At 41.7% G+C, this 25,626-nt stretch overlaps 1 protein-coding gene across 1 annotated transcript in view; it reads right to left on the reverse strand.

Annotated features, from left to right (window-relative positions):
• The window catches only part of LOC122811049, an 88,457-nt gene that overhangs the window by 59,816 nt on the left and 3,015 nt on the right, over positions 1-25,626 (reverse strand). Inside the window, exon 2 of the mRNA XM_044082591.1 lies at positions 255-301. Within this exon, the coding sequence (XP_043938526.1) occupies positions 255-301 (47 nt within the window). The remainder of the gene's footprint in view (positions 1-254; positions 302-25,626) is intronic.

Genomic DNA, 25,626 nt, shown 5'->3' on the forward strand with positions numbered 1-25,626 from the left:
ACACTCAATAAAGCAAGCTGACATTCTAAGTAATAAACATCAGAAGTAATACACATTGTGCTGGATGACTGCTCATCCCTAACAAGAAAATCCAGCACATTTCCAAAAATCATACAGTCAAAATTTGTTATTTACTAGTATTTTTTTCTCAGAAAAATAGTATATTAATTTTGATAAGCTTTGCTCTGTATGTTTTGAAATGCAATCTTAGAACATGGAACAGTGTAAAAAAGGGCAGGAGTAGGTTTACTTACACTTCTCACTGGTCCATTTATTTTCCTCAGCAGTGATCACTAGCAACCTGTGTAATGAAGAAATTAAAGATATTTGTCATATAAAAAATGTCATGACATTTTATTTGTAATTATGGCTTGTATTCCTCATAGTAACAAAATGTCATTGATACAGGTATTAATCATGCAGCACTAGCCCTATCCTATATAGTGGAAACTATGCAAGTTGTTTTTATAAATATGTATAGAATAAATAGGGAAATACAAGTGATTAAATGTTATTTTTATTTATTTATATTGCACTTGTTTAACAGGAGAGTCCAACTGGGCAAGATGCCCATTTTCAGTGGAGGCCCAGGGAGTAAAGCTCTATAAAGTACTACGGTTAACAATACAGAAAACATGCACATAAAAATATACATGAAAAATTATACATAAGAAATTTGCAGATATTATATTTAAAAGGAAATAACTGTTATATCCATTAAGAAACTAAGTTCAAGTGAAAACACTTAATGACTACACATAGCAAGTAGCTGTAACACAATACATTGCACTGGAAGTAGTAGGTATTACATACAAAATCTGTACAGGGATAAGTACCTGGCACAATGCAAGCGAGTTTCTAACATACAGCAAAACTGTGAGATGATAATACAATAGAAGAGGTTGATGAATGGTACATCTTTTGAAAGTTTTGCCTGTAGAATTGGATATGTGTGTGTTGCATTTGAGGAGAGGAGAGTCATGGTATAGGAATGCCTATGTTATGTTAGTGGGGAGTGTATATGGAGTAAGAGATATTTGATTTGGTACAAGGTTATCCTAGGTCTGTGTGGGTACATTTCTATGAGGTGGTTAAGTGGGACTGGAGAATGTCTATTAACTTATGTTTACTGTCTAGGATCCAGATTTCTAGAGGAAAGGTATTCCATATTTTTGCTATAACACTAGCGTAGAGGGAGTCACCTGAGCAATTCCTGCTTTTGGATATTTCAACTAGTGCTTTGTTGGAGGATCTTAGTAGATGATTGTTAGTGTAGTGACTTAGTAGGTCTTGTAGGGCTGTTTTTTTTTCAGAGTGATATAGGATTTGGTAAGCAATTATAAGTTGGTTATAGGTCAGTAAGTTTGGTAATTCCAACCAGGATAATTTTTTGAGGGCTACACAGTGGTGGGTGTGAAAGCTGAGTTGGTAGCAAACTTGGCAATTTTTTGAGTGACCTATTATTAATAGGGAGACAGCATATGAGATGGCTTTGGCTGTGATTTTGAGGTACTCTGCTGTGAGTTTTTTCAACTACTAGGGTTGTGGGTTTAAGTTTTGACAAGTATTTATAAATTATGTTGGTTGAGACTGGTTGAGGCAGAAGTAATTTTGGTCTGATGTAGAGATGTAGAGGCATTAGGATTAGGATATGCTGTGGGGAACTGGTGTTTTGTGAGGTTTAGAATGGATTTGGTGAAGTATTGGTTAAACTGAGTGGCAATATTGTAAGTGGTGGCAGTATTGTCAGTGGTGGTATCGATATTTGGGGGTGGATTACTGTTTTTTTCCCGGCTGTAAAATTTTATTGCTGGCTGCCCAGAATTTTTGTGGGTTAGTTTTGTGTTTTGCTTCATTCATTCATACATACACACAGCTAACCCCCACATGACTCAAGGACACACTCACCGACACACACACACACACACACACACACACACACACACATGCACACATTCACACCCCACCCATACCAATCCCCTGATTAACCCTTCTACTGTGACCATCCATACAGACACAGTGACACGAACACAACAACACACACTCATCTGAAGCCATGTTTCCTTTTGCACAGACATTTATTCTCACCCCACCACTACCTAAACTCTGTAGAAATGCCTCCAAAGAGATCTCACCCTCTGAAAGCAATGGGTGAACGTGAACTTTTGACTGATGTAATTAATTTAGCTGGTCAGGCTAACTTACATAGCTGAGCAATTCTCTGAATCACTCAGCTGCATAAATGCCTTACCCAAGCAATTTGGGGGAGAGAGCACAGAGCTAATTACAATATGCCATTAACCTGGAATGCCTCATTAGCATATAGCTCTGCTTAGGATGCAGCCAATCACAGGGATCCTACTTGACCATGTAGGATTACTATGTTGGACCTGTTCTTTTATCAGAAAAGGCCACCACCAGGGGTAGCAGCTTATGTTAATGCTTACCGTTGGTGATGTCCTTTCTGAATTCAACCCAACAGTCTTTTTAACAGCAGTATTTTGTATGTTTTTTTTTGTTCTGACAAAGTCAGATAATGAAAGATCTTAACCTTTTCAATAAAAACTGAAAGGGTTCTATGGGCATGAGTCTAACCTGCTTTATTGAAAAAAAATAACGGATATATCAAAATATTTCAGAAATAATTACTACACCTTAGAAACCTTAGTCAAGCCCCTGTTTATGCATCAATTCTATGAAAATGTTCTCCTTTCTCTTTATATTACATTACATTTTTAAGGAAACAGTAAGCCTGTCCAGTCTCCCCTTTAATTGCATTTAGTACTCTGCTTTTCCCTCCAGCACTGCGCTCCTTTCTACATCCTACCACCACATGTCCCATGACATTTTTATGCTTCTATGAATTTCTTCTTCATCACCCATTCTAGTAGTCCATTCCTTGGGCTACAACCATTTCCATGAAAAAGCATGTTTGAAGAAACAGAGAATATTTTCCCTCTACAATCTGCTGCCTATGCCCTTCCCCCTCCTCTGTTCCTCCTATTCAAGGTGACCCTCTTCATATCCTCCTGACATATTTTGCCCTAGCATCATTGCCCTTGCCACCCTCACACACACACACACACACACACACACACACACACACACACACACACACACACACACACACACACAACTTTGGGTCTTAAGTCAAAAAGTTCTCCAACTCTTCTAGATTCCAGCCAATCATTACCACTCCACTCCACACAAACTTCAGGTAGATAATCTCTGAACTCCTTGTTGTAGACTTATGTCTTTCTTCCTGTAAGGCCTCCAGAACTACACACAGTGCTCATGGTGTGGTCCAGACAGGGTCCTGTAGAATGGAAGTCTTAACTGTTTGCCTCTGTATTTTATCTCCCTGTAGTTCCACCCCAGCATTCTTTCTGTTGCTGTCACTGTCCTGTAACTCTTCTCCTGATGACCTGTATCCTGTAACTCTGTTCCTGATGGTCCATTTCAGATGTAATCACCATGCCTTCTCCTTACTATTGCCATCAGTTTTACTGCATAGCTGCTGCTTTCCCACCAGGGTTGTTGTTGGCCAAGTGAAGTGTTTTGCATTCATCTTCCCAGGACCTCAGTTACAACTTTTCTACTGCCTCACACTTCCTCATCCTCCACTATTACACTTATCTTTGTGTCGTCAGTGAAGGGGGTGATCGTGTCGTCTTCCCTCAAAATTGTCGGAAACAAACACCTTGAAAAAGTACTGATCAGGTAACTGACCCCCTGCAGTACTCCACAAATGACTTCCTTAGTCATCATATCATCCTCATCACAATTCTCAGGTGGCCTACCTATTGACCAGGTAGAAATCCAGTTCCCTCATTTTGGAGGTAGACCAAGCTTAATAATACTTCCCTGTAAAGTGTTGTCTTCCTGATCATATCAGAAAAATGTGCTGAAGGTTGACTGAGAGGTCCTTCTGTGCTGACCATGAGTCTATGCAGTTTGCTATCCTGGAAACTGTAGGAAAGTATCTAACTTTTCCATCAGATTTTTCTGCATTATGTTCCCTGCCAATGCTGTTAAGCTAGTAAGTGTGCAGTTCTCCAAAATTGTTCCTGCTCACCCCTGCACACACAATACACAAACACACACACACACACACACACACACACACACACACACACACACACACACACACACACACACATTACACAACCATATCATGCTTGCTGTACTCCATTTCTCAGACAATATTGCACTAAAATGCTATCCATTGAAGATCTCCATCAGTGCATCTGTTAGCACATTAGCTAGATTTCTTTGGACCACAGGAGGGTGTTTTATCCTCCCTAAGAAACGTTACTATATATCCTTGTGTATGCTGACTATTTTTCCCCATTCTATCTTATGTCCCATTGTTTTCTCTGCTTTGCTAGGGATATCCCTCCATTTTTTCTTATATACACAAAAAAAGCTTCATTCCCTTACTGACACCTTCTTCCCCTTTAAGCTTGCATCTTTGTTGCACTCACAACCTTTGTTGCATCTCTTCCCTTTCATCTTGCATCTCTGTTGCGTTCATGACCTTCATTGCTTTTGTGCTAGTCTCCTTTCATTGTGCTCAATCCACATAAATGTTATGTCTGATTTTTGCTCATTGTAAGCCTGACACTTCTAGGTATCAACATTTGCCTTCTCTTTGTGCTTTTTTGCCTCTTTGTCTAACCATGGGGCAGTAGCTAGAAGTACTCCATCCCTTACCCATTCACCTAGTTTGTTTACTCTTTGTTTGGTTCCAGTTCCCTAATTAATTTCTGACATACTCCCCAAGCTTATCTTTGCATTTTATTCATACCTTTCACCCCACATCAAACTGCATCATGGCATGGCTACTGCTGGCTAATAGCATTTACCTCAATATCCATGCATCCTCTGCACCAGTTAGGACCACATCCAGAATATTGTCCTTTTTGTTGTAATCCTGCACCAGTTGACTGAACAGCTCCTTGTCTCTGACACATATAAGCTCCCTCTCTGTTTGGGACTTGGAATCTCAGTCTACTCTAGCGTGATTGAGATAACCCATTAGTATTGATATTAATCCCTTCCTCCTATCCCACTGCTTTATGCTCTCACTTAGTCATTCCTACTCTTCGTTTGGTGTGTCTTGGGTTGTATACCCTCTATCTATTCAACAGCACTCCTTTATTCTTCCTAACTACAGAGGCACTTACTCTAGAATCTAGTCCATAGTGTCTCACCTCTGTGACCTCACATTTAATGCCCTGTTCTATAAGGTTGCAGCATTTATTTTGTTTGTTTATTTATGTATCTATTTTTTTTCTTTTAAGGTTTGATTAGTTTCAGTAGAGTAGTGTACTCTTTTCAGTGGAGACCTGAAGTGGTATTCATACTACTGGGGAAATTTGACCAAGGTATCATGGAACCTCCCCTACTCTTGGTAGTACGGTGAAGCATTGGTGTGTGACACAAAGAACTTCCTGTTCCTATTCCAGGCATGGATGTGGCCTGGAGAAACAGGGAGGAAACATGGCTGATTCAACTTGTGCTGAAACTGGAATGAAAGGTGCTGAAAATGTAGTCAAAATGGTAGAATCACTTCCAGAAGTGTTTTTTCTGATGACGTGGGTGCAGAAAAAACAGTGACATTGGAGAAAAAGGAGATTGTGAAGGAAAAGGAGACTGTAGCTGAAACAGAGATGGATTCAGAGGAGATTGTTTGAAAGAGAGACAGTTGCCCCTGAAAAATGGATAATTACAACCCTCCAACTGGGGGGGGGGGTTGTGGGATGATTATTTGGAAGAAATGGTAAACCAAAGTGGGCCAGAAAGTGGAGCAGCAATTTCATGGAGTGACATCATGGAAAAAATTAGAAGAAAAATGAGAAGAGGAGACTGTGCCAGAAAAAGTTGCAGAGACAAAAACTTATACACAAACCATTGGAGAAGGAACAAAGAAGAAAAAAGAAATAAAAGAAACAAAAAAGAAGTGTACAGTACATGTGAGCAGTTAAAAAGAAGAACGTTTGGACAGGTATGAGGTTTGGGACTCTGTCATAGCACCTCTGGGTGTCAAAGCAAAAGAGGTGAGAGCATTTATTTTAAATAATAAAGACACTTTTTGTGACTTGATATTTGAGACTGGTCAGGCCATGGAAGAATTTTTGGGTGCAAAACAAAAAAAAATATTTATCCATGGGCAGAATATGTGGTGCAAGCTTTTTACAAACAAACAAAAAAAGAATAATGATCCAGTTCAGAACTGAAATTGAAGCAAAATAACTGAAAGAACATTTCTTAAATGTATGTAAAGAAGTAACAGACATTACAAAAATATATGATGAAAGGAGACTATGGAGTGGGGGATGGGAATGTGGAGTAATACTGAAAATGAAAAATGATAATGTTATGCATGCACCTAGTATTGTTAATGTTCATGGTAATAAGGGTTTTGTAAAATACAGGGGTCAACCAAAGACTTATTATTTTTGTGGAAAAAAATATCATTTCATCAATGAATGTGCTACGATGTTATTTTATGTGGTAAAGCAGGGCTTAATGTAAAAAATGTGATTTAAAGTATAAAAAATGTAGTGATACTGGTCATTCATGGCTAGAATGTGAAATGAATGTGCAAGAAAATGAAAATAAAGTTGTACAGGAGAAAGAGATAGAAGAATGTGTTACACAAGAAAATGTACAAAAAGATGCGACTGATAAGAGGTCATACATGAAGTTAAAGAAAGTAACAAGGAAAAAGAAACAGAGGAGGCAAGTTGGGAACAAGTTCACTGGTACACAGTAAGAAATAAAAAAAATGATAGGGAAAAGAGGTAAGAAAAAACAATCCAAAAATATAATGCCTAGAAAAATAAGAAAGAATGGGGATAACATTTTATGATACTAACTGTTCTTAAAAGCTGAAAATATTAGCTTTAAATGTGAACCGTATGAAAAATCTTAAGAGGAGAATTAATATATTATCATGGGGTGCTGCAGTAGATGCACATATTATTGTTTAGAAGATATCAGATTATTAGCAGAGGAAGAAAGAACACAAACTGAAAAACTTTGGAATATGGCAATAGTCTGGAAGATTCAACCATAGTGGAACTAGGACAAATTATGGTGACAGACTTGAGATGGAATACATAAGTGTATAGAATTATAGCCTTATATGCACATGTAATAAAAAGAGAGAGAAATGATGTTTAAAAATATTCTTGAATATGTCTGTGTAAATATGGACATTATAGTGCTAGGTGATTTTAATTGTAATTTAAGAAAAAAAATAAGAGCAATTGTGATGTTAAAATGTTTAAAGAAATTGTGAGAAGTGAGAAGTTAAGTGTATGGGAGAATAACCACTGGACCTAGCGAACCATGTTATGTCTAATGGTCATTCTCATTCTTTTAAGTTTTTTTGTTTTGCAACATATCCATAGGAATATTAGAGGTGGGGATATAGAAAACATCACAGAGGGACATGAACAAAAATGGAGTTTGAAGCTTAATGCTGAAAAGTATCCTGGTCTGAATGCCACTACCTCTTTGATTCCTTTTTTAAAAGCTAGACACCTTAATCATTAAATTAAGCCATAGCTGGCTTTTAGTTATTTCAATTTAAGATGGTGTTTCAGTTCTTTAGGTTACATAGTAACTTTTATATAAAGTAGATACAATGTCTATATATTAATGTTTTTATCCTTGTTTTTTTATATTTTTTATATGCATTTCTTATATGTATTCTATATCATTCTTATTTTATATATTGTCTTAGTATTTAGAGTTTGAAGTTTAATTAATGCTTATTTATACCATCATACTATTGGCCAATGTTAATTAATTAATTGATTGCTCTTTTATCTACTTATTTAAGCATTTGCTTGTCTTTCAATATTGTCTGATGAAGCAACGCTAGTTGCGAAAGCGCTCACCATCTCTGTACTTTTTGTGAATAAACGTCTGCTGTGTGCTATCCTGGTGAATTATTTCAGATAATTTGTTTCATCTATATGGGGTTCTAGATTGAACTCAATAAGAGGAGTTTTAAATATAAATAAAGAGAAAGGAGGTTTAGGGTTAATTAGCCCAGTGGTACTGCTGCTTCATTAAATTTGTACATTGTGTTAAAGTAGATAAATTAAAAAGATGAGAGATTAGTAGTAAAACTGTATAAATATAAGTGTGACAAATATTGGTTTATGGTAAACAAAAGGGAAACAGAAAGAGTGTATAAACAAAGAAACAAAATGTTACCAAGAAAAAACATACTTTTGTAGAAAATAAAAATTGATGTTATAGAAAAAGATATGCAAGTATAGTTTAAGAATGTAATGATAAAACATTACTATGTAAAAACATGGGAAAAACAGAAGAAGAAAAAAACTAAAGCTATAAAACTAAGAAAAAATGATGTAACCAGAATGTCAAGATTTTTTGTGGAGGCTGGCAATGGATAAATTACCAGTAAAAGGAAATATGCCATATAAAAAGAAAATTATAGAATATGTTTACATTGGCAAGAAGAAATAACTATGGAACATGTTTTTGAAATGTAAAATTGAGAAAGTATGGACAATTATGTAAAGAATATATTTTGAAGCTATAAAAGGTGGATAAAATAAACATGAATATGATTAAACATTGATATAAGAACAGACGTAAAGAATATGTTAAAGGAATTGATAACATGTTTTATGTCATATGGGTTATATGGAATGAAAGAATAAATAAGTTTATGTGTAATGGTTAATGGATTTTAGCAACAATATTAAGAAAAATCAGATGGTGGTGATGGAAAAAGGAGTGATGGTCTAATAGGGATGAACATTTAGTATGATTGTAAAGGAAATAATGAATATTTGCAAATATATTTATATATCTATATATTTGTACATTTGTAAATATGCAAATATTTTGTAAATAAGAGTTCTTTTTTCTTTTCTTTTTGAATATAAATAAAGAACCCCTACTCTTTTCCATAGGTGGAATTGGATCGTTTATACCCACCTGAGATGCCACATACTTAAGCAGATGGGACCTTGATTTAACTCATATAAAGAAAGGTACATTCAGGAGTGCAGAACCCACCATTGCTGCACTGAAATATCAGCAATACAGTCACTTAGTGTGGGACTAGAACCCACAGCCTTCTGATCTTCCAGCACCAAAGCTAAGTTTTCCACCTGTTTAGCCACTGACATTGACACTGTTCTCCATCCCAGTGATCCCACCCTTCTTTGTCATTCCAGAACAACCCATACCTAGACACCTCCATATTCCAAATCCACTATTATGTGCCAACAACAATGTCTACCTTCCACTTCCACATCACTGCTTACACCTCCCTATCTTCCTATCTAGACTTTATGCATTGCATGACAATACTGGCCAACGGTGCTCTTAGTCACCTGTTTTTGTTCCTCTGCTAGATTCTGCATCAGTTTTTCTTCTTTGTATGTGTATAACTTTCTGTGGCACTGTCTACCTCTTCTCTCCCTAGTATCCTTCAAATTAAATCTGAATTATTGAATGGATATACATAAATTTACTTCTGAAATGGCTTGCTTTGCCTTCCTGTGAAGGGGGAGTACAGCATTAGGGTAGGTGTAAATGGCCTCATGACTCAATCGCCTTGCATGTGTATGATCCTATGAGCCTGTGAGTAAACATTAAGTAACCAAAATCACATTCTCTGCCCTGTCTTATCTCCTTCATTTCCTACCTCATTCTAATACCCTTCTGTCTGTAATCTTCCTTCCTCCATATGAGAACCCAACATTCTCCACAAGTTTGTATTAATTGCCTCCTCCTGTGTGCTACACCTGATAATTTTACCTTCCCTTCCCTTCCTTTCTGTATTCTTCCTGCAAACCATCTCGACTATGCTGCCCCTTTCACTGTCTGCCTGTCCCTTCTGGTTTATTGTCCCTTACTGCTTACTTGAATTCTGCTTTCTCTTTGTGGTGTTGCTCCTGCATAGTCACATGTGGTATCATACATTCCTGTAAAACAATAGTGGATAACTGCAAGAAGAATTAAATGTACTTAGTTTGGGTAAATTAAAAAAAATCCACCCTTCTGTCCATCCATTGGAGTCCCACCATCTGCAACCTGAAGAGAACACTTTACACTTCTTGATTTGGAGGTGGATGTTTTCAGCCCAGCTGTTTCTTTCTCTGCAGGAAATGCAACAGCTCACATTTACTTAAAGCCAAAAAGACAACCCGATATGCAAATAACAAAGATGTTGCCATCATCTTCCTAAACTGGATATTGTCAAAGACCATATCTATGTCATGATATCCTGTCTGTGAAAGTCATGATCAAGACCACCCAAGGAAGAATCCCACACCCACCCTGAATATATTTACATTAAGGCTGACAATGTGGACACAACTCTTATTCTGCAAATACAGGGATGGAACTGCAAGGTATCAGAAGTCCAGGAATACAATACTTTTTAGCACCTCCATATGACATTCCAAGTGCACAGATACATGCCTTTTGCCAGGTCAAGAAAAACATGCAGACCATACTGTAAATCTCCAATAAGAATGGAGGATCGCTGTAAAGACAGAGAGTGGATTCAGTGCTCCAAACCAGGATGGAATGCATGTTGGTCCTCCTGATTCAGAGTCTTGTTTATTTCATGGTCTGCTTTTCATCATCCAGGATTAGGCTTCCCCAGGAAGACTGAAGAGTATGATATGTGCTTAACTGGAACATTTCCCACTACCCCTTTTTGCTAATTAAGCTAGCACCCAAGTTCCCCAGTCCCAAAGTACTGTCATTGCATTCCACGGCATGTTTAAAAAGAATGGTAACTGCAACATCCCAACTAACATTCACCTTCCACATTTATAACTGGAGCTCATCTACTGCAATGGCCTTGCCCCATCTGAACTACTTAATTGCCAAAGTGACCTTACCTAATACCCCCTTACTTTTGGCATTGTATCCACAAAGAAAAACATGTATATAGTGTTCAAGAACTCATCAAATTCTTCCTACAATCTTCTAGTAAAGTCAACAGGCAAGGTGAATGTTGCCATACCTTTACTAAGAAAAGTCTTAGCAATGTCCACACCATACCAAGCTGAGAAATGTTTTGTCAAAATCTCTTTCATTCTGTCTAAAGGTTATTTTTCATTACATTGCCAAGCTCTTGCCACACTCATGCTTCCACTTCAGTGGCTACTGAAAATGCAGCTTTCTTGACCTTTCAGTAAAAACTGGGCATCTGTACAGACCAATAAGAAACTTTTGACACAGAGAACCTGGTATAAGGTGCACTTAGATTAGCCTTGTGCTTAAGCATAGTGATTGTTATGAGCAGTTCATGACTAATGCCAAAGTCCAAGAACAATTTACCAGTGAAGTTCTGAACAGGTAAAACATTCCTTTTAGATTGAGATTCATAGTTAGCAGCTCACCTGAGCAAGATGATCTCTGCTCCACCATTTAGGGATTCATAGTAAGGCACAGTCTCACTGTAACAACATGTCAAGTGAAAATCTGCATGACTGTGAATTGTTCAACTGTAGTGGTTCTGCACTTACTCCACTGAGGTCCACACCAGTCTGTTCTACAAAGCATTGTATGTATTAGCATTAGGGAACCACACAGATGTCCACATTCCCGCACCACATATGCACACACTCACATTCACACAGAAACACGTGCACACGCGCGCACACACACACACACACACACACACACACACACACACACACACACACACGCACACACACACATCTACAGGATAATGTTTGTTTTCTGCTGAGTCACACTTCATCAGGTTGCAATAAATTGCAATAGATATGTCAAATACAACTTAACAACACTTCCTTTCTAGCACTATCATGCAGGGGACCAAGTCCTATTTTCCCCATGCTAGGCTTTCATGAACAAACTGTGCTGAATTCTGTCTCGACAAATCTTCTGCAATGCCTCACATAAAGAAATGAAAGGGAACTATCTACAGACATGTGTCTACACAACACATGTGTACACACATGCACAGAGTGTGCAGGAGACAGTACTGCAAAATAGTACCCTTGCAATGGTACATGCGATCCTGCCAATCATGGGACTCGAACAAGCCTCCCTCACTAACCATCTTACTAAATCCATTTGCTAATTCCCCAACCTCAAACATATACTGTTGTGTGGCAGGGATAATCAGCCCTGCTCTACCTGTTAAACTTCCCTCATCCCCCCACAAACATAGCCAATCCATCCTTCATCTGACACTAGGGTGGTAGAGGGATAAAGCACTAATTACAGACCAGGTGACCTGAGTTTAAATAGTGGCCAAGGTACTTGACAGCACAGGCAGACATGATGGTTGCATACATCCTGGGGAGAGTAAGGAGGCACATATGCTCAGGGCACAATTATTCAGTCTAATTTTGGTGGATATTGGGGAAACAAGTGCAGAGTGTAAAAATGTGTACAATAGTCATGGCCGTTGTATACCCACCCCCTAGGATGTTACTGGCTAGAAGCAGTGATGAGGAGTAACAGGAAAAATGTTACTTCAGGAGCAGAATGATGCTACCCTCAGACACAGCAGTCTTTTCATTGTTGTTGGAGTAAGTTTGGGAAAGGTATTAGTGTTCTTTAGATTTTGTGATCAGGGAAAGGCATTGGTAGCAGCTGACGATCAGCTATGAGGGAGCTAGAAATAACCTGCACCAAAAATATAGGTCTACTGGATGGCAAGTCTCCTGTGTCACCCACTGGTTGCATTCAGGGCACACACACACACACACACACACACACACACACACACACACACACACACGGGCAAATAGAGGTATATATACAAACAAACATACATACATACATTCAGTACCTTCACTGTCTGATCCATGATCATAGCAGCCACGGTAACATCAGTCAAGGGTCAATGTCCTTTTATTCATATTTTGCAGTATTCATAAGATGAGGGAGTCCACCACCGGTTGACTTGTACTCCTGGCCAGTATACAAAAGTCTAATGTTACTGTAGAGTACATGCTACGTCGCGCACAGTTCGAGTCCTACGTTGGTCATAAAATGGCATTGGGTATAAAGTGGATGTCAGCATGTACCAAGCCTCAGAACATTTCTGCCACCAGTCAGATTGTCTTCTCCAGTCATTGCTCATCAGAGTAGTTGCAGATTCCAATCAGATAAGTGACCCAATGTTTTTTTTTCTTATCTGTTTACTTGCTACTGTTATCATTGAGGTTACATGTCAGCTAGGAAGGGCAAGTGTCAGTGTGGAAGGCAAATTCCACATAAAGTCTCCCACAACCTTTGTTTCTTTTACATAGACCCAGACCATGACCATACCTCTTGCTCAATTTGCCTTTGTCCCTAAAACCCTGTGTAGTCATTTAGCTTCCCTTAATTTGTACCTAGCAAACCAGCAACTTATGTGCCTAGCATGCAATATGAAAGGTATGTCAGGTCCTTCAGGTGAGCCACTAATGAATAAGGCCAAGAAATCTAGATCTGACTTACCCGCTGCTCCCCAAATCTGGACATCTCTCCCAAGGACAATGTTGGCCTGGAGACTGTCTCGGAGTCTGTAGGCGAACCTTCCACATGTACCAGTGTGGAAGCCATGAAGGATCCTATTATAGGTTCATAGATTAGTACTAAGCTAACTGCCCTTGTGGGCCATTTTCAGCCTAGCCAATTACCCCATGTGAGAATCAAACCCTGCACCTCATGTTTGTAAGGTAAATCCCTTAACCATTATGCTAACCTCCCACCCCTATTTTCATGTCCTCGGGGGATATACAGGCATCCACTCTGGATGTAAGGAGGGAACCCAGGCTCATTGTTACTGTAGGCCCACATGGCATTGTGCAAATCATTGTTCAAAAGGATGTCCATACTAATATTGTAGAGTGTAGGCCGACGTTGGGCCCCTCATCCTTCCACCGCATGGATGTTCCACAAAAGAAGAAGCTGAAAACTTAGCACGCATCTGCTGCTTCCCAAGAACAGCCTATTGATTGTCAAGGCTTCTACCAAGTGTTCTTCAATGCTTTCATGGCCCTGAGGCAATCTTCAGGTCTCTCTCTCCCTTCTCCTTCCTTTTCTCCTTCTATTCCACATGAGGGAATTTCTGTAGAGGTTTCATCAAATGTTGATTATTCATTTGGGTTGAGTCTTCATCATATTCCGCCCAAATTTCATCACCTTTTGGATATGCTTCCCTAGAAGAGGAATCAAATGGCACAGATTCCCCAGGAGAGGATATTTCCTTTGGGGAAACCATTGATAAAATGTAGGAGTTCTTTAAATAGGATTGTTCTCAGGTGTCAGACATCCAAAAAAGGTATTTGACTTGTGCAGATGGATTCCCTTCCCCATATGCCATATCCCCTATCCCCTCTTCTGCCAGCCTTTTTAGATGCTTTCTCAGAAACCTCTAAGTGCCCTGACTCTGTCTCCTACCCCTAAAAGGCCAGACAGGTTCTATAAGGTGCCAGATGATTCTAAATTCCTGTTTAAATGTCCAATGCAGACCCTGCCACAACTTATGTGTCTGCTGATAAGGCCTCCAAGATGTTGCCCTCCACTTCCCTTCTCCCATCAGACAAGGAGAGTAAAGTTATGGAGAGGCTGGGGAAGAAAGTTTATACTTCTGAAACTCTGGCATTCAGGGCCATAAATTACCAAATCCATATGGCTAAATATTCCTTGGCCCTTCTCTTAGATGCTTGTAATTTACTTTCAGACCTTCTAGATTCTCCTATGAAGGCTCAGTTATCATCCATTCTAAACTCTTCTGCTCAAGGTACACTCCATTCCATTAAGTTTAGCTACACTGCTGTGGAGGCATCAGTCAGAGCAGCTGCTTCTGGGTCAGTTCTCAGGATGTACTCATGGCTCAGACTACAGCCCTTGCCAGATGATATAAAGGCTAAAATCATGGATGCCTCCTGGACAACAAGGCATTGTTTGGTACCTCTGCTGCAGAACTCTTCACGTCATTACAAGAACAGGGAAAAGAGCTGCAACACCTTATGCACATTTTTGTTTCCCCAGTTCCAAGATTTCAGAGGAACTACCCTTCTAAAACACCCTTTGTTAGGAAACTTTTTAGGCCCCAGTCTTCCAAGGGTGAAAGATATACTAGGAAGTGATTTTCATCCAAATCTTCCACATCTACTCTGGCTGCTCAGAAGTAGCCCTTTCAGGTTAAGCCAGGTAGTGTGTCTACCTGTCCATGACAGCCAGACTCCTATTTCCTTTCACCTTTCCCTTCTCTCCCTGCTTGGAAACAGATCACACAGGATTCTTGGGTCCTTTCCATTATCCTTCAAGGATACTTCATGGTGTGGGAAGCTCCACCTTCCTTCAGGCGTATACTACAACCCCCAAAGGAGCAGGTGGATTTCTTTCCCCAAGTCATTTTCAGTCTTCTTTCTCAGAACACCATTCAGGAGGTGCCACCTTCTCAAGTAGGGAAAGGGTCCTATTTCAGGATGTTCCTGGTCCCCAGGAAGGATGGTCCTTGGAGGCCCATATTAGACTTATCCCACCTAAATACATTCCTGAAGATTCCCATCTTTTACATGCTATCCTTGTCCATTCTTCTTCTCCTCATCCTTCTTCAGGCCTACATGTTGTCTCTGGACATCAAGGATGCTTACCTCCACATTCCCATTCACCCTTGTTTCAGGTAGTAGCTTCACTTTGCTGTTGCTTTCTCATATTTTCAATTCTCTGCCTTGCCTTTTGTATTGTCTACAGTCCCAAGGGTCTTCAAAAAATGCTTAGCTCCTGTCATAGCCTTTTGTAGACTAAGGGGTATCCAAATGTTCACATACCTGGATGATCATCTTCTCCAGGCTCAGGATCCAGACACCCTCCAAGATAATCTACTCTTCATGGTGTTGCTGTTGGAGGGTCTAGGATTCACTATCAACTACCAAAAATCTACCCTGGTTCCTTCACAAGACCATGTCTTCCTAGGATGCAGAATCCAGACAGACAGGATGTTGGCTTCTTTGCCACCTGAAAAGGTTCTGTTTCTCATCACCTACTTCCAGGCCCTCTTGTTCCTTCCATCCCTGACTGCCAGGGAATTTTTCCACCTGTTGGGCTTCATGGCATCCACTATTCCCATGCTACCACTACCCAAGTTGCACATGAGGAAATTCCAGTAGTACCTGAGGTCAGTTTGGGAGCAATACTCCCATCCACTGGAATTTGTGATCCCCCTTCTCCCTTGCTTGAAAAAGGAACTAAACTGCTGGATTCAGCATGTTTCCTGGAATCCAGGCTTACCTTTACAGCCAACCCTTCCCAATCAGGAGCTGTACATGGATGCTTCAGACTTGGGATAGGGAGCAACCCTGGCTTTATGGAAGGTAAAAGACATGTGATGCCCCTCCCAAAACAGGGAACGCACAAATATAAAAGAGATGAGAGCCCTGATTTTTGCTCTACAAATCTTCAAACCTTTTCTTCTTTCAGGTGCCCTGAAGTGGCACTGATGACTTGTTCCTCCTTTACTGTTTTCCACAAGGATAGGGTTTCCTTACACACTAATCCCTCTTTTATGCCCAAGGTGGTAAATGAGTTGTAACTCAGTCAGTCCATTAATCTTCCCACCTTTTTCCCTTCTCTGCAGTCCTCTAGTGAGATGATTTTACACACTTTACATGTGCATAGACAACTCAGATTTTATTTGGACAAAAACAAACCCATTAGGAAATCTGATCATCTTTTTATCTCCTATCATCCAAGAGCCCCGGGAAGGCCTGTTTCCAAGCAGACTGTTTCCAAAACCATTTCCTTTTGCTGTGTGTCCCATAGGAAAACTCTTCTTTCCCCAGTTAAGGCACATTCCACCAGAGATGTGTCCTCTTCTGGTGCCTTTTTCAAGGGTCTAGACACCTGCTTTACATTAGAAGCAGCTACCTGGTCCTCTGTACACACTTTCACAAAACACGATAAGTTGGATGGAATTTGCAGGTCTAGAGCTGGTTTTGCAAGGACTATTCTTCAGGGGTTTGTACAGAGTGCTTTTGACCCCTCTGCCCAGCTCTTCCTCTGCATGAGCTTTGGTATTCTCCCTCATGTTATGAATACTGCAACATATGAAAAGAAGGATATAGAACTGTTGTGTAAAATCTTACTATAACCATAGATGTCCTTCTCTTCTATATTTTGTAGTATCCTCCCCTTCCCCCCTGATGCTTGCCTGTTTGCTGGTGGTTTGTTTCCTCACCTTTGTTCAGTCTGGTGCTCTTCTTACGGCATTCAGTTCTGAGGCTTGGTACTTGCTCATTTCCGCTTTATACCCGACGTCATTTTATGACAAAAGTAGGACCTGAACTGTGTGCGACATCACACAATGCCCTACAGTAGTGTTAGACTTTTGTATACTGGTTGAACATACAACTCAGCCAGCAGCAGACTCCCTCATGCTATAAATACTGCAACACATAGATGAGAAGGACATCTATGGTTATGGCAAGATTTTACACAACAATTCTTTCTCTATACACACACACACACACACACACACACACACACACACACACACACACACACACACATGACAGTAACAGTAGTATGTATGCGCAGACACGCACTGAGCCACACACACAATCCCTGCACCGACTCATATGGACATACACTTGTACATATACAGCACCACTTTACCTGTTTTCCCATTTTGGAAAGGGTGAGCCAATTATCTCCCACTGAAATGTAAAGGTGTATATTGAAAATAATGGCATACACCTCACATTTTCTGCACTACTCTTTTGGATGACTTGCATGGTCCAAGCATGACTAATATCGGTATTATGCATGTGTCTCTACAGAGCAGCGCACTGCGCTGTGTAAGAGGCTTCATTAGCACAGGCCCTGCTTCCTGACTACTGCATTTAAATATGATTCTAAAGCATTGTGATTAGTAGTGACATGCTACATTCCTGATCAGCAACCTAACTCTAAGTCAAAAAAGACTTGCTTAGTACACAGAGCACCTTGCCCACCTTGATTATGAATCCTAGCCTCAAGCATACCCAAGAAGGCAATGTCATCATTCCTCAAATAAGCATTGATGACTCCTGTAGAACTGTAATCTGTAGGCAGTGCCCTATACCAGCTCTAACAGAGACTTGCCAGCCCTCTACTTTGACAAAGTCACAGTCCCAAAAGGCATCCAGAAAACATAGCTATAAGAATCATGGGATTTGCAAACAATATACATTAAACTAATCACCTTTAGAAGATTATGAAAATGGTAAAACTATTTACTTATGTATTTATTTAGTTAGTTTCTTTTTATTTTTATTTTGGCAATCAGAGTGGAACAATTATCAAAGTTTCTGCCCAGATTAAACATTTCAGGTTACAGTCAGAATTATAACCAGAAAGTTTTAGCTGCAAACAATGTCACTGAGCAAAAAATACTTCAGGTATAGCAAACATAACATGTTTTAGTTAGAACAAACATTGCTTCAAGAACAACTAAATGAGAAGTTATGTACCTACCATAACGTTCCATGTTAGTTGTCTTCTCTCGCCTTCTTTCTTGCTGGATGGGTTCAGAGCCGATCCTCGGCTCTGACTCGGCCACTTACTAAAGCTTGAGAGCTTATTTTACCGGCTTGAGGCAACCCTATATCCCACGATGTTAGGCGATAACTCCCCAGATCTCGTTTGGAAGCTGAAAAACCTAGCATAGGCCAATAAAACAAAATCCTCCAACTGGAAGGAGTAGGAAGAGGCATAAAACCCCCAAAGATAATTATCTACACTATATATATCCTCGGACACCTAGATGGTGAACAAGGGAATAAAAGGACCCTTCAAGGAAGGGAAGATCGTCTCGGTCTGTCCAGGCTAGGGGGATGGTGAGCGGGATGCAAGAAAGAAGGCGAGAGAAGACCACTAACATGGAACGTTATGGTAGGTACATAACTTATCAATGTTAAGTTGTCAATCTCGCCTTCATTCTTGCTGGATGGGACTGCGTCCCTAGCACCTTCATCCTGGGTGGCTTATTGGAACAGACTCTTAAGAATGGTGGAACCAAAAGTTGCTCTGTCCCTGGAGGCCATGTCCAATTTGTAATGCGAAACAAAGGTATGAGGAGAGGCCCATGTGGCTGCCGCACAGATAGTGTCTATTGGTAGTCTAGCTTGAAAAGCTGTAGATGTAGCTAGTGCTCTAGTTGAATGGGCTTTTGGCTTAGAAGTTAATTCCCTGCCTCTGAGTTGATAAATAGATGTAATCACAGAAGACAGCCACCTAGATAGGGTTACCTTGGAAACAGGAAGGCCTTTCTTATTTTCTGCGTACGATAAAAACAGTTGATCAGACTTCCTTATTTGTTTGGTTCTATCTAAATAGTATCGGAGCTGGCGGTGAACATCTAGATAATATAGCTTTTGCTTCGCTCTATTAGTATAGTTTGGGAAAAAAAATGGGAGATCAATTGATTGATTTAAATTTGTCTGCGAAGCCACCTTGGGTAAGAAGGATGGATTAGTCCTTAGAGAAACTCTGTCTTTATAGAAGATTAAGTAGGGAGGATGAATGCAGAGGGCGTGAAGCCCAGATACTCTCCTAGCAGAAGTAATGGCGACTAGGAAGAGTGTCTTCCAGGAAAGAAATTTCAATGAACAGGAGACCGCAGGTTCAAAGGGGGGAAGAATCAAGGATGTTAAGACTAAATTAAGATCCCACTGAGGTGGAGGGTCTTTGATCGTAGGCTTAAGTAAATATGCACCTTTAAGGAAAGCTTTGCAAAGCTTATTGGGCATGACGTTGTGGTCCGATAAGCCTGTATGAAAATTCGATATGGCTGCCAACTAAACCTTTACTTTAGAGGCAGAAGACCCTGAATGACAAATTTCGGCTAGGAAGTCTAAGACTGAATGAATTGGGGCAGTAAAAAGGGATCTATATTCCTTGCCTTTGCCCAGAAGGAGAAACGTTTCCATTTACTAGTGTAAATCCTTCTGGTGGAAGATTTAAGGGAAGCTACTATGATATCCCGGATGGGATTAGAAATCATAGGAAGCCTGGCTAAGGACGGAAGTGGAGCAACCAAGCAGTGAGGTTGAGAGAATGTAGGGATTGGTGCAGCTGCCCCGACTGATGGGTCAAAAGATCTGGAGCTGGGTCCAGATGCCAAGGCTGTACCAAAAGATAATGATGTAGGAACGGAAACCATATCTGTCGAGGCCAATAAGGGGCAATGAGAATCAACTTGACTCTCAAAGTGGTTGCTTTCTGAATTACTTGTGGGATTAGAGGAAAGGGTGGAAAGACATAGGGAAGTCCCCGAGGCCAATCTTGGACTAGAGCGTCTCTGAGGGTATGGCCTGGTAGGGGGAAGAGGGTGAAGAAGTCGGGGCATTTGCTGTTTTGGGGTGTAGCAAAAGGATCGCAGCAAGGAAGGCCCCACTTCTGAAAAATCTCTTCCGCTACAGATTGTTTGAGAGACCACTCGTGTGGCATGAGTATAGCTCTGCTCAACCTGTCCGCTATGATGTTGGACTTCCCGGGGATATGCATTGCTATCAGAAACTGCTGAGAGGAGATCGCCCATTGCCAAAGTCTGAGTGCCTCTTGACACAGGGGATAGGACTTGGTTCCACCTTGCTTGTTGATATACCACACTACGGACATATTGTCCGTTTGGATTGCAATAGTTCCTAGGGGAAGAGAGTCGTGGAGGGCTTGCAACATTAAAAGCACTGCTCTCATCTCTAGGACATTTATGTGCAGGTGGCATTCAAAAGGTTGCCAAGTGCCATGGACCATCCTGCCCTGAAAATGCCCCCCCACCCCACCCGATCAGGGAGGCGTCCGATGTCACCGTGGCGACCGGGAGAGGAAGAATGAAGGGTCTGCCTTGATGGACTTGAGGGGACAATATCCACCAGGACAGATGACTTTTGCAAGTTGGACTTATCATGATCTTGTGGTGCATGGGGAGTTGCTGAAACGACCATTGGGCGAAAAGCATCCACTGTAGAAGACGCATGTAAAAACGTGCAAGGGGAAGAAGTGTTATGGTGGCCGCCATAAGACCCAATACTTTCAGGACATACCTGGCCTGAATTTTGTCGCTCTGAAGAAGAACATGGACATGGTTTTGAATATCTAAGACCCTTTGATCTGTTAACTTTGCTGAAAGTTGTACGGTGTTCAAGTTGGCGCCTATAAAGGTAATAGACTGACAAGGTGACAAGGCAGACTTTTCGAAATTTATAGAAATTCCTAGCCCTCTGCAAATGCGAATGGTGTAAGCGCTGGCTTGGAGAAGTTGATGCCTGGTGGTGGCAGTGAGGAGCCAGTCGTCTAGATATGGAAACACCTGGAATCCTTGCCATCTCAGGTGAGCCGTAACTGCTGCCATACATTTGGTGAACACTCTGAGGGCTGTAGTGAGACCAAAGGGCAGGGCTCTGAACTGGTAGTGACTGGCCCCCAGCCGAAAGCAGAGAAACCTTCTGGAGTGCCTGTGAATTTTGATGTGATAGTACACATCCTGAAGGTCCATGGAGCACATCCAATTGTCCTTGCCCAGAAAGGGCAGAATGGACTGTAGCATGACCATCCGGAATCTTGTTCTCTTTACAAACTTGTTTAGTTTGCTGAGATCTAATATTGGTCTCCAGTCCCCTGTCTTTTTCGGTACCAAAAAGAACCTTGAGTAGATTCCGGATCCTAGTTGGTCTGCTGGGACTGGCTGGATGTCTCTTTTTGCTAGCAGTTTTGATATTTCTGATACTGCTAGTTCCCTTAGACCGGGTGGAACGTCTGGAAGGGTTCCCTTTTGCTGAATTGGGGTTTGGATAAAGGGAATTTTGTAACCCTCGGATATGATCGACTGTACCCATTTGTCTTGAGTAAGGGAAAGCCAGGCTATTGGGTACAGCGACAATCTTCCCCCAACTGCCTCTGAAGTGGACAATCGGGCAACATCTCAGGGATGCTGGAAGGGTTTGTCAGAGAGAGGCTCCCTGCTACCCTAGTTCTGCGGACCCCCTCTGCCCCTAGGGTGGCATCTGTTGTTGTTACTCCCTCTGCCTCTGGGGGTAAACTGACCTCTTGCATCAGGCGTGACTCCTTGAGATTTGCGGAACCACATTTTCCCACCCTTCTGACCCTAAGGGTATGGTCTTGAAGGGGTGGAGAAATGGACTCCTACAGCAGAAAGAGTCTTGCCATCTTGTTCGCATCTGGTCAAGGTGTCTTTCACTTGAGGTCTGAACAAAGCCGAACCATCAAAAGGGGAATTTGTGAAGGACGCCTTGAAAGGGTCCACGAAATTACACAGCCCCATCTAGGCATGACGCCTTAAGGCCACTCCTGTGCCCACAGCCCTACTCGCTCCATCGGCTGCATATGAAATTAGACACATGGAGGAGTTAACAATCGAGTTCAGGGTTCCAAGCTGTGAGTTTATTTTATCCTGGGAACCAGCAGCTGATGGATCCTGTAAGACTTCTCCCAACTCTTTAAGAATATCTCTCTGAAGGCAGGTGAAGTGACACAAGGAATTCAGCGACTGCATGGCAAAGGTCGCTGAAGAAAACATCCGCTTACCGTACCTATCCATGGTCCTAGAATCCTTATTAGGAGGATGGATAGGTACTGAAGGATCAGCTAGTTCCTTCTTGGTGGCTGCAGCCACCACCATGGCATCCGCTGGTATACCTTTTGTTAGGAATTGCTTGTCAACTGGTGCTGTGATGAATTTAGATGGCCTCCGAGGGGTGGGTTCCACTGAATCTGGGGCCGACCACGCCTTCCAAGCCACTACTTCCATAAGGGGGTCGAAAGGCGGAGACACCCAGGAGGTGGAGGGCCGAGAACCAAATGCCTCCAGGTACACCGACTCATCCTCGGAAGGATTAAGGGAAGACCAGTTCCCCTTCTGCTTTAGGATTTCTAGGATGTCAGAGAAAGAGACATCCTCAGAGGGGGACTTTGGGGATCCCTCCGACTCATCCAAGTCGGTGTCAGATGTAATGGACTCAGGGGAGTCCACATGCTTCCTCTTACATGTCCTCTTATGCGGAGGCTCCGCTGACAGGTCAGGAGCAGCCTCGGAAGAGGAAGAAATTCCCAGTGGGGAAACCTGAGGTGTTGGATCTCTGGGTCCGGGAGCAAGAGAGTGGGAAGAGACATCAGCAGGCACTGTAGTGGGAGGAGCTGATGGAGCTGACCATTGACTAAGCCTTGGGGTTAGTACGCTCCTCATCACCTCGAAGGCTCCCCTATCAGAAAGGCCAGAGGGCCCCCGCTCCGAAGAGGTAGGAACCCCAGGCCGCACCGACAGGGAAGGCTCCGAGGCCGATGGGGCCGAGCTCACCAGCGCTGATGCTCCGAGAGGGAGAACGGGGTCGGACAATGGTTTGATGCCACTCGCCCCCTCGGAGCCGACGAGAGAGATCAGGCACCTGGATCCGTCCAATGAAGGTATCAAGGAGGAGATCAGAGCAGAAGATGAAGGAGCCGAAGGGGGAGGTATCGGCTCTGACACCACAACAGTCACGGCTCCGAGGAGGAGCTCCGGCTCTGAACTCTGAGGGAGAGTCGAAGGAGGAAATATAGGTGGAGTCGTAATAGCTACCGTCTGATGAGATGGGCTAGAGATCATCTGGGCCAATGCCTGAGACTTTAACAGCCTACTTACCACTCTCTCTAGGTCATGATCTGAAAGTCTGGATGACCGAGAAGATCGGCTCCGAGAGCAGGGGAGATCTCTGAGTCGAATGGATGGACTCCAATGAAGGGGATCTTGACCTCTTCTTGGATGGAGCCAACGAAGCCGAGGACATGTCAGCTCCGGCCGGAGCCGACAGTGAAAGCATGGGCTCAGAGGTATCGGCACCGAGTGGTGCTGAGACCGGAACCTGTGACTCAAAGAGATTGGCTCCAGCCGGAGCCGATCTAAGCACAGACAAGGAGGCAGCAGCCGAAGGCTTAGTACTTGGAGCCAACGGTTTTGCTTTTTTCGAGGGCCTCCCCGACACAGACTTAGTCGGGTAGCCCTCGGGCTTTAACAAGCCCCTCAGTATAAGTTTGTTCCTGCGCTCCTGCAGGACTCTTGGACTGAATGCATGACATACAGAACAAGAGTCCTGCAGGTGCAGGGGTCCCAGGCAGTAAACACAAGAAGTGTGACCGTCTGTCAGAGACATTTTCTGACAGCACGAGTCACACTTCTTAAAGCCTGAGACCTTAGTTTCCTTTGGTTCCTTCGACATAACAGTCTCGAGGGTTCACAAAGGTAAGAAAAAAAAACACACACACACACTCTCAAAAAATTATAAAATAACAATAAAAATGTTAAGGGATACTGACACATCCAAACACTCCACAGGATCCTTAGAAAAATTAGGAAAGGGGCAGGCTTAAGGCCTAACCTAAGAGTGGAGGGGGAGGGATATAAGGGATAAAAGGTAGTTGCTAACTATTGAAAAAAGACAACTGGGTGAAAAATTAACTCAAAGGGGTGACTGAACACTATAAATATAAAGACTTACCAGGAGCCGGTAAAAATACGCACATCGCAAGCGAAAGCGGCAAACGAGATCTGGGGAGTTATCGCTTAGCATCATGGGATATAGGGTTGCCTCGAGCCGGTAAAATAAGTTCTCGAGCTTTAGTAAGTGGCCGAGTCGGAGCCGAGGATTGGCTCCGAACCCATCCAGCAAGAATGAAGGCGAGATTGACAACTTAACATTACATATTTTCCAAGCATAATAAATTATAAAAACAACAATAATCCCCAGAGGAGCTACTGTCTATAATATTTACAACAACAGCAATGAAGACTTCAGGCAATAAGGGAGTACAAGATATGTTAAAGGACAGCAATGGAATTCTATTATTAAACTCTCATCTTCTGTCTTTTTTCTCTCTATTTACTGTCCCTGCTATACAACAATACAGCATTTAATTTTTTTTTAAATTGACTGTTTCTCTCCACTAGAACACTACCTTACTGTACTGTGGTGGTATCACTTTCAAAAAACTTTTGTCCCACCCTAGAAAATTTTGCTGCAGTCTCCAATTTGCTGATGTCATCAAGGCCACTGAATATGGATAGTTTTCTGACCATTTCCCTCCCCAAACTGACATCAACAGTACCTTCCTAAAAACCCACTCATGCTATGATGTTACAGCTCCCTGGTGCTTCCCCTACCCACACAATAGTAAAGTCTAGAACAAGAAAACAGTACATGAGTCAAGTCTCCTGCTGTGAGCTGTCAATCACAGCAGATAAGAGCTCAAATTACCCTTAGCACTTTGACAGCTAGGGACGTTAGGTGTGAAGTGGGATGGGAAATGAAAAGTAGTATAATTCAGGCTTCGCAAAAGACTGAAATTTAGTCATTCTAAAAAGAAGTAGCAGTAAAAAGTAATTTGAAAGTTTGTTTTGCGGCATTTGCACTGTTTGTGTTTTAAGTAGTTATTGAACAGAACAGTATGAAATGTTATTAAAAACTGACTGAACGACAGCAGTGTATGCGTGTAAAATCAATGCAGTGACAGGAGCTTTAGGAAGAAAGAGGCCTGTCTGATGTAATTTTTTACAGATAAGAATTACATTGCAGGATACCTAGAGGCAGACTAAACAATCAGAATTACTTCAAG

This window comes from Protopterus annectens, chromosome 9.part0, assembly GCF_019279795.1.
Source record: "Protopterus annectens isolate FY-2018-M chromosome 9.part0, PAN1.0, whole genome shotgun sequence".
NCBI classification, from domain to species: Eukaryota; Metazoa; Chordata; order Ceratodontiformes; family Protopteridae; genus Protopterus; species Protopterus annectens.